At 38.5% G+C, this 9,331-nt stretch overlaps 1 protein-coding gene and 2 non-coding genes across 3 annotated transcripts; 1 reads left to right on the top strand and 2 right to left on the bottom strand.

The window, feature by feature from the left end:
* Positions 1–1,807: 1,807 nt before the first annotated feature.
* On the bottom strand, positions 1,808–3,187 carry LOC139696543 (single-strand selective monofunctional uracil DNA glycosylase-like). Its single transcript, XM_071595346.1, has 3 exons — positions 2,713–3,187; positions 2,161–2,424; positions 1,808–1,999 (listed from the first exon to the last, which is right to left on the bottom strand). The coding sequence occupies exons 1-3, from the start codon at positions 2,983–2,985 to the stop codon at positions 1,829–1,831; spliced, it is 708 nt and encodes a 235-aa protein (XP_071451447.1). The 5' UTR covers positions 2,986–3,187; the 3' UTR covers positions 1,808–1,828.
* A 609-nt stretch (positions 3,188–3,796) lies between these two features.
* LOC139696985 (small nucleolar RNA U3) lies at positions 3,797–4,006 on the bottom strand. The gene has a single exon (XR_011702689.1). It is a non-coding gene; the product is annotated as a small nucleolar RNA U3 (small nucleolar RNA).
* A 4,754-nt stretch (positions 4,007–8,760) lies between these two features.
* On the top strand, positions 8,761–8,970 carry LOC139696984 (small nucleolar RNA U3). Its single transcript, XR_011702688.1, has one exon. It is a non-coding gene; the product is annotated as a small nucleolar RNA U3 (small nucleolar RNA).
* The last annotated feature ends 361 nt before the right edge of the window (positions 8,971–9,331 follow it).

Raw genomic sequence — 9,331 nt, 5'->3', positions numbered from 1 at the left:
GGACCTTAACACTAAGATCCTAGGAGAGGAATATATGCCAAAACCCTACTGTAATCTTCCAACATTCCCTACCTTATAAACTCCATAATTTTCCTAGCTAGCCATATCTCCTAGGTTAATTTTTAAGCCAACCTATCTGCCGTCTGCTTTGCAATAATAAATATTTCACCCAAATGATCATTTACTTATCAAATCTTACTCTCCAGAACTGCAATCAGTGAATTCATTACTTCTGATGATTTTGACTCGGACCAATTCTGGGACAATATTTAAAAAAGATAACCCCTCTTAAGATAACAGAGATCAGTCACTCTTAATATGCCTCCAAATGTTTGCCAAAAATATATTTCTTTACTTCTTCATCTGTAGTATTTCTGGTTGAAAACAAAAAAGTATAGTACAAAATGGTTCTCCACCAAAAACTTTTGCTTGGTCATAAATGTTTTGGCCAATATAACAGCCTTTCAACACATTTAAAGAAATTGGATGGAACAGCAATCACATGAATTTGTATGTATTTCGCATGATGGGATATCTATGCTCTACTTTTGGGTTGGGAGTTGGATATCTGCTCATCATGTGGAATTTAAGGCTGCTAATATTCATTGATATAGAGCACACAATTTCAAAGACTTTGCGTGCAGTGAAATATAAAATATGACATCCTTCACTGTCAAGAGTGAAGTGTAACTGCAAGAGATGAAGTTTCATAAAATTATTCGCTGAGCACTATCAATTTAAAACTTCCAGTTTGAAACCTCTTTAATGAATCCTCTCATTGTAAAAGGCGATTAAAATATAAAAATTACCATTGTTTGAAAGGAAGACAGACATAGTGCACCTAGATATGCCAATAATGTGAAACATACAAAACAGTTGCTAATAGAGAATATTGCTCAGTTAAAACTCATTTTATTCTTGGTGATTGTTCAGAAAGCAAAATAATGTAGTCTCATGGGATACTCATATCTTACGTGAGACGGTTCCAGACCCCATCAAAAATCTAAGACAAAGGAACCCTCTTCCTCTCCTCCTATAACACATTAAACATATAATGCATTACTAGAAAACTTTGAGCATACTCGGACCACATGTTTTGGTTACACGGTCTGTACCTCACTGTTGCAACAATCTTACATAAAAATAAAGCAGATTTCTTTTAATTTCTTATTGGGCATAATCAACACCACTTTGGCAGTACTATTTGCACCTGCTGGCGGCTTGAATGCCCAAAGGCCAACATCTGTGATTAGGTTTCTAACAGTCGTCTTTAGTGTGGAACCAATTTTATCTATGGACCTAGCTTAGAACTCATTTGTAAATTCAAACTAAAAAGGTTCTTCTTCCTCATAGACTGAATTACATGACTGATCAAATCGCTAATCAGATGGAATGAAAACAGGATTTGTTCATAATTTTTCTTTCCCTTCTATTTTCAACTTTCTTTCTACGCCTTTTATAAAAGTTCGGAGGAGAAATTTTTACCACTTCTCTTCAGTGGATCCACCCCTGGCATTAGTATAGAAAAGTTTCAACAATGGACGCTTGTTTCCAGTTGACATACGTTATTCAACTAATTTTTTGTTCAAAGGTCATCAAAATTAAAAGAAAGAAGTTCAGAGAAAATGTAATTTTGGGGTTCGCCGTGGCTTAATTATCCTGGAAACTGAGGTATTCACTATAAAAAAATACTATTCCGAAGCAATAAACACTGAAGAGTGAATGCAGTGCAGTTATTCCCAATACATTTTATTAAATTTCACAAAAATATGGCCTAGGTTCAAGGCAGAGCTGCCCGATTATTCATTCTGTAACCATAATTGTTTAATTAAGTATTTACCATTATGTGCTCCTTGAGGTCTGGATTTTCTCGGAGGACAAACTTAGCCCTTGTTTCTGCATATTTCCCAATCGCTACAATCACTCCAACATGAAGAAGTCTCAGGACATTTACTAAAGCAGCATCACATGGCTTTCTAATGAGATCCAGCTGCTCTTTCTTGAGAATTATTAAAGCATAAATTACTACTAGTGATAGTCATTACATATGTGACGGTAAATAGAATAACTTGTCCCAAAAAGAAATAGTATCACATTTTCTGTTATATTTCCAATCCTACAATAAAACACAGATATATGTCATAAATTAAAATAGGTAACCTTCAATTCTGCAGGTGTAATATTCCGACCAGATTCGGATAACAGCAATAATGGGCAATGGTTGTAAACAACAGCGTTAGCAAGAGCACACTCAGGCGTCGAGCATATTCGGCGAAGCAGGCCCCAAAAACGACGCCCACTTGTTTCGCTTCGATGACAAGATAATCCGCGAACAAGACGCTGAGGATGTTCTCTTAACGGGCGACCAACCACTGCATTCAGCTCAAACCAGTCACGAACCATGGACACTTCTCCGAAAGGTATCTACAAAATAAGACCGAAAGTTATTTTTCTTTCAGCGCTATGACACATTTACATGAATTCAGACGAGCGAAAAGTCAATATGACAGCTCTTTCTCCTGAAAGGTTAACATTAATGTCGTCATTTCAGATCGAACAAACATTAAAATTCTTTGCAATGCCAGCATACTATTGTTTCATGAACATTCCTTTGCACTGCGTGTTTGAGAGGCTTTTATAATTTTCTCTGGGTCCATCTTGACAACTGCAATGACTTCAAGAAGAATTTAACATTATTAGTAGCAGGCTAACCCCAGTTTGCGCCATTCCCCACGGACCAGGATTCATGCCGAGAAATAACAACCTCTTCGTTGAGTCACAGTATTTTTTAACAAACATGGAATGTAGATGAAAGGCATAATCCAAGGGATTGTAGACGTAACTGACGGGGGAAGTAAATTTCAAGTCATTTAAACAGTTGCTCAACGCACACTCAATGGCCAAAAGTCTATCTGCCACCGAATAGTCGGACTGCCTCTCTGAAACTTCAACGGGGCTCGAAACTGAACTACTGTAGCAATCCATCGTGATTGTTCATGACAATGTTTTCAAATTAATAAGAAGGTTGCAAATCTCGGAGGCAATGTTACCAACCTATTCACTCAATAGAAAACGTTAAGTTTCGCCGGGTTAACCACTACCTAGACACGATAGAATGAATACCATAAATAACCATAAACATGCTCAACATTATGAGCACGCATTCCCGCCATATGCATGAAGTCTGAACATGTGACTAACGCAATGCGGCGGGAAGATATGTTTTCAGGAAAATTACAATTAAAATACAATGACACGTTTGTTTCCACCATGCTTCAACGCTGGCGGTGCAACTGAAATAGTGCCACATGATAAAGGAATTTCTTTCAGTAGGAAAGAATAATGCATTACAAAATTTTAGATGTCCAGTTTCTCGTTGTTCCTGCAATGGTGAAGACTTTCCTTTTCTAAACATTACCCTGGCAACAAAATGTTGGCGATGAATTAGACGCGTGGACGTCTACGGTCATACTTAATTTTGCGAGGAATAAAATGGTTTACTCAGTTGAAACCTACTACTTTTGTCTTATGAAAAACTCTTGGTTTCCTTAGGAACAAGTGTGTAAGTGTAGTTTTGAAAAAGCATTTATGATGAAATATGTACTTGATTGAAATTAAGTAATAATATACATTTTTCAATGATGGGAATATAATAGTGAAAGAGCAACAATAATACGACGTGAATATAGAACTACATGGAACCCGACGTGCCATCTCACATGACGTATTGTCATTGTCACGTAGAGTGACTAGATCATTATAAGAAGTTAAGTAATGGTGTTGTTTTTGTAATTCGACCACTCAGAATGTGACAATGCCATCGGCACCATTGCTGGTGCTGAACGATCATCGATGACTCGGATTCTAGGATAAACCATGAATTCCAAGTCGTTCTCACGCTCAGGCAAAGTCACTATTTATCGTCCTCGTGGCGAATGGTACACTCATGTTGTGACAAGAGGGCACAGATACATACTACAGAAATGATCCTGTGAAGTATGATCTTGATGAATTAAGGAGGGTGCCGTGTCCGGTTTCTTACCTACACCAAAACGCGTCGCGGGTACCAATTATTAGTATCTAACATTTTCTTATTTATATCGTAGGCACAAGAATATTGTTCCATTTTAATAATATTTAAACATATTTACCAGAAAATTGATATCTTATTTTTGCCTTATATTGCATTTTTTCGGCTCAGAGTCCGTATTTCCGTCTCTGACTGGAACCAAAACGGCGCCGTATTTGAACATGGCCACTGACAGACGCAAGGGCTACTCGAACTTGTGCTTCGAATTCGTTTATAAATAAACATCAGTGTACCTAGTGTTACTCTCGAAATTTACTTTTTCACTAGGCCTCAGCAGGTACCTTGCCAAAAATCCTCCTAACTCCTAGGATTCATTGAGGATTAATTGTTTTGGGAGATAGTTGAGGCCGCTATTTTATGACCTGTGTGTCACAGGTGTATCATTGACAGCACTACATCTACATCTACTTAATACCCCGCCAGCCACCGCAAGGGCGTGTGGCGGGGGGTGTCAGGACACCACCCATAATTAAGAAAGAAAAAAAAACCGCACGCCAAAGCCACAAATTCATACATCCACAAAAAAAACATGGAATACAGTCATGCAATAACACATGCAAACACTCAAACCACCAACTAACATACACATGCGCCTACAAGTATACCTAACATCTTTGCAGTGTTTAATTTTGTTCCGACTTGTTAATTCAGTGTTTTTAATATTTCTACATCTACATCTACATAATACCCCGCAAGCCGCCGCAAGGGCGTGTGGCGGGGGGTGTTAGGTCACCAACCGTAAAAAAGAAAAATACCACATGCAAAAAAAAACAACACGGAAAATTACACCCACAGCAGCGCACACACTCATGCAAAAATCCCTTCATCCAATACTCATGCAAACACATATACCGCAAAACAACTAAAAAACTGCACCCCATGATCGCTCATGTGTTCCCCGGGTGGGCGTGGAGGATCGTTTGGTGCTTTTGTGTTTTTGTTGTAGACGCTCTGGAAAAAATGGTTTAAAATATTTGCCTTTTTCACGCTATCTGTAATGACTTCTCCATTTTCCGTCTTCAAAGAGTGAACAGTGGGACGTTTACCCTGTATTTCCCTAGCATAGGACCAGAATGACTTTGGATTTTCCTCAAGATATTCGCTTAGCATTTTAGATTTAAAAGAGTGTAGTGCTGTGCGCATAATACTTTTCGTCTTACTACGACATTCTTTTAGTTGCTGTTTGGTTGTATTCATATAAATTATATCGTCACTTTTTAAACTCTTTTTAAAATTTGACTGTAGCTTTCTTTGCCTTCTTAATGCCGATCTGACTTCCCCGTTGTACCATCTAGGTTCCTTACTGTCGCATTTGAGTTTGGACGGGATGTACGTCTTTATTCCTTCGCGTAAAATATTTAAGAAATAATTCCAAGTGTTCTCTGTATTTGTTGTCAGTGTTTTTGTGATGTATTCTGGTATTTTTATGTTTAAATATTCTCTTAGTCCGTTAAAATTTGCCTTGTTGTATAGGTATATTTTACGCTTTTCTTTGTTTATTTTGATGAACTTAGTTTTTAACTCTACAAGAATAGCCTTATGGTCACTGATTCCGTCTATTATTTCAATGTTAGTAATGATTTCGGGCATAGAAGTCGCAAAGATGTCTAGTATGCTTTGGCTCCGTGTTGGTGATTTAACAATTTGTTCTAAGGAGTGTTTTGTGAATATATGAAGGAGTTCTTGGCATGAATCTCTGTTTTTGGCAGATTATTAACATTAGAAATATGTAATACGGGCTGCTCCAAGCTACGCATTGTGGCTCATGTCGGGACAAACGACGCCTCGGAACTTGGATCTGAAGAGATCCTGCGCTCCTTTAAGGAGATGCACTCGGAGGTGAAACGAGTCGAGGCAGAGTTGAAGGTCCCAATTAAATTGAGTATATGTAGTATTGTGCCGCGTGTAGACCGCGGAAGGCTCGTTTGGAGCGGCATTGAGGGTTTAAATCAGAGATTGCTGGGATTTTGCCGGGGAATCGGAGCGGACTTCGTTGATCTGAGGCCCGTCCTCTCATCGTGTCGGGTACCCCTTAATCGCTCCGGGGTCCATTATACTACCGAGGCATCGCAGTTGGTAGCGCGTAGGTTACACGAACACGTTTCGAGGGTTTAGCATAGCTGGTAGGCAAGAGCGTAGGTCATATATTGGGAAAAATAAAGTAGAATCCAGCGCTTTTTGTCAATTCAGTTCAGGTAATGCCTCTCATATCCCCAAAAAAATTGAACAAACAAACACTTGCGTTAAAACAACATATAACTCACGTAAATTTAATAAAATTGGTGCCTCTACATACATAACAGATAGCAATGCAAGTGAATGTAATTCTTTTGTCTCTGTTCACCACGAATCGTCTCAAAACAGTTTTGTTAGCGTACATAAAACCGAAAAACAAGAAGTTATTAGCCATATTAAAATTATAACATTAAACTGCCGTAGCATTAGAAACAAAATATCGGATATTGAACATATTTTTGTCAGTACAAACGCAGACATAGTAGTTGGAACAGAAAGTTGGCTCACGGGAGATATAGCAAACAATGAGGTTTTTCCAAACGGTTTCACAATTTACAGAAGGGACAGACCAAATAGGTTGGGTGGGGGAGTATTTATTGCAGTAAAGTCACATCTTAGTAGCCAACGATATGAATGCGACGTAGATGACATAGAAAGCGTTTGGTGCAACATTAAGGACTACAACGGCAGAAGCCTATACGTGTGTTCATTTTATAGACCCCCAGATTCTAACACAGATGTCCTACACAAGCTCGACGAACAAATATCCACTATCAGCAGCAGACAAAGCAACAGTATTACTATAATCGCTGGGGACACAAATCTACCGTCAATTGACTGGGACAACTACTGCGTAGGAAAATCTGCCAAAAACAGAGATTCATGCCAAGAACTCCTTCATATATTCACAAAACACTCCTTAGAACAAATTGTTAAATCACCAACACGGAGCCAAAGCATACTAGACATCTTTGCGACTTCTATGCCCGAAATCATTACTAACATTGAAATAATAGACGGAATCAGTGACCATAAGGCTATTCTTGTAGAGTTAAAAACTAAGTTCATCAAAATAAACAAAGAAAAGCGTAAAATATACCTATACAACAAGGCAAATTTTAACGGACTAAGAGAATATTTAAACATAAAAATACCAGAATACATCACAAAAACACTGACAACAAATACAGAGAACACTTGGAATTATTTCTTAAATATTTTACGCGAAGGAATAAAGACGTACATCCCGTCCAAACTCAAATGCGACAGTAAGGAACCTAGATGGTACAACGGGGAAGTCAGATCGGCATTAAGAAGGCAAAGAAAGCTACAGTCAAATTTTAAAAAGAGTTTAAAAAGTGACGATATAATTTATATGAATACAACCAAACAGCAACTAAAAGAATGTCGTAGTAAGACGAAAAGTATTATGCGCACAGCACTACACTCTTTTAAATCTAAAATGCTAAGCGAATATCTTGAGGAAAATCCAAAGTCATTCTGGTCCTATGCTAGGGAAATACAGGGTAAACGTCCCACTGTTCACTCTTTGAAGACGGAAAATGGAGAAGTCATTACAGATAGCGTGAAAAAGGCAAATATTTTAAACCATTTTTTCCAGAGCGTCTACAACAAAAACACAAAAGCACCAAACGATCCTCCACGCCCACCCGGGGAACACATGAGCGATCATGGGGTGCAGTTTTTTAGTTGTTTTGCGGTATATGTGTTTGCATGAGTATTGGATGAAGGGATTTTTGCATGAGTGTGTGCGCTGCTGTGGGTGTAATTTTCCGTGTTGTTTTTTTTGCATGTGGTATTTTTCTTTTTTACGGTTGGTGACCTAACACCCCCCGCCACACGCCCTTGCGGCGGCTTGCGGGGTATTATGTAGATGTAGATGTAGAAATATTAAAAACACTGAATTAACAAGTCGGAACAAAATTAAACACTGCAAAGATGTTAGGTATACTTGTAGGCGCATGTGTATGTTAGTTGGTGGTTTGAGTGTTTGCATGTGTTATTGCATGACTGTATTCCATGTTTTTTTTGTGGATGTATGAATTTGTGGCTTTGGCGTGCGGTTTTTTTTCTTTCTTAATTATGGGTGGTGTCCTGACACCCCCCGCCACACGCCCTTGCGGTGGCTGGCGGGGTATTAAGTAGATGTAGATGTAGTGCTGTCAATGATACACCTGTGACACACAGGTCATAAAATAGCGGCCTCAACTATCTCCCAAAACAATTAATCCTCAATGAATCCTAGGAGTTAGGAGGATTTTTGGCAAGGTACCTGCTGAGGCCTAGTGAAAAAGTAAATTTCGAGAGTAACACTAGGTACACTGATGTTTATTTATAAACGAATTCGAAGCACAAGTTCGAGTAGCCCTTGCGTCTGTCAGTGGCCATGTTCAAATACGGCGCCGTTTTGGTTCCAGTCAGAGACGGAAATACGGACTCTGAGCCGAAAAAATGCAATATAAGGCAAAAATAAGATATCAATTTTCTGGTAAATATGTTTAAATATTATTAAAATGGAACAATATTCTTGTGCCTACGATATAAATAAGAAAATGTTAGATACTAATAATTGGTACCCGCGACGCGTTTTGGTGTAGGTAAGAAACCGGACACGGCACCCTCCTTAATTCATCAAGATCATACTTCACAGGATCATTTCTGTAGTATGTATCTGTGCCCTCTTGTCACAACATGAGTGTACCATTCGCCACGAGGACGATAAATAGTGACTTTGCCTGAGCGTGAGAACGACTTGGAATTCATGGTTTATCCTAGAATCCGAGTCATCGATGATCGTTCAGCACCAGCAATGGTGCCGATGGCATTGTCACATTCTGAGTGGTCGAATTACAAAAACAACACCATTACTTAACTTCTTATAATGATCTAGTCACTCTACGTGACAATGACAATACGTCATGTGAGATGGCACGTCGGGTTCCATGTAGTTCTATATTCACGTCGTATTATTGTTGCTCTTTCACTATTATATTCCCATCATTGAAAAATGTATATTATTACTTAATTTCAATCAAGTACATATTTCATCATAAATGCTTTTTCAAAACTACACTTACACACTTGTTCCTAAGGAAACCAAGAGTTTTTCATAAGACAAAAGTAGTAGGTTTCAACTGAGTAAACCATTTTATTCCTCGCAAAATTAAGTATGACCGTAGACGTCCACGCGTCTAATTCATCGCC

This window comes from Hetaerina americana, unplaced genomic scaffold, assembly GCF_022747635.1.
Source record: "Hetaerina americana unplaced genomic scaffold, ioHetAmer1.1.p SCAF_7, whole genome shotgun sequence".
Lineage (NCBI taxonomy): Eukaryota > Metazoa > Arthropoda > Insecta > Odonata > Calopterygidae > Hetaerina > Hetaerina americana.
This window is presented reverse-complemented; position numbering and strand designations above follow the sequence as displayed.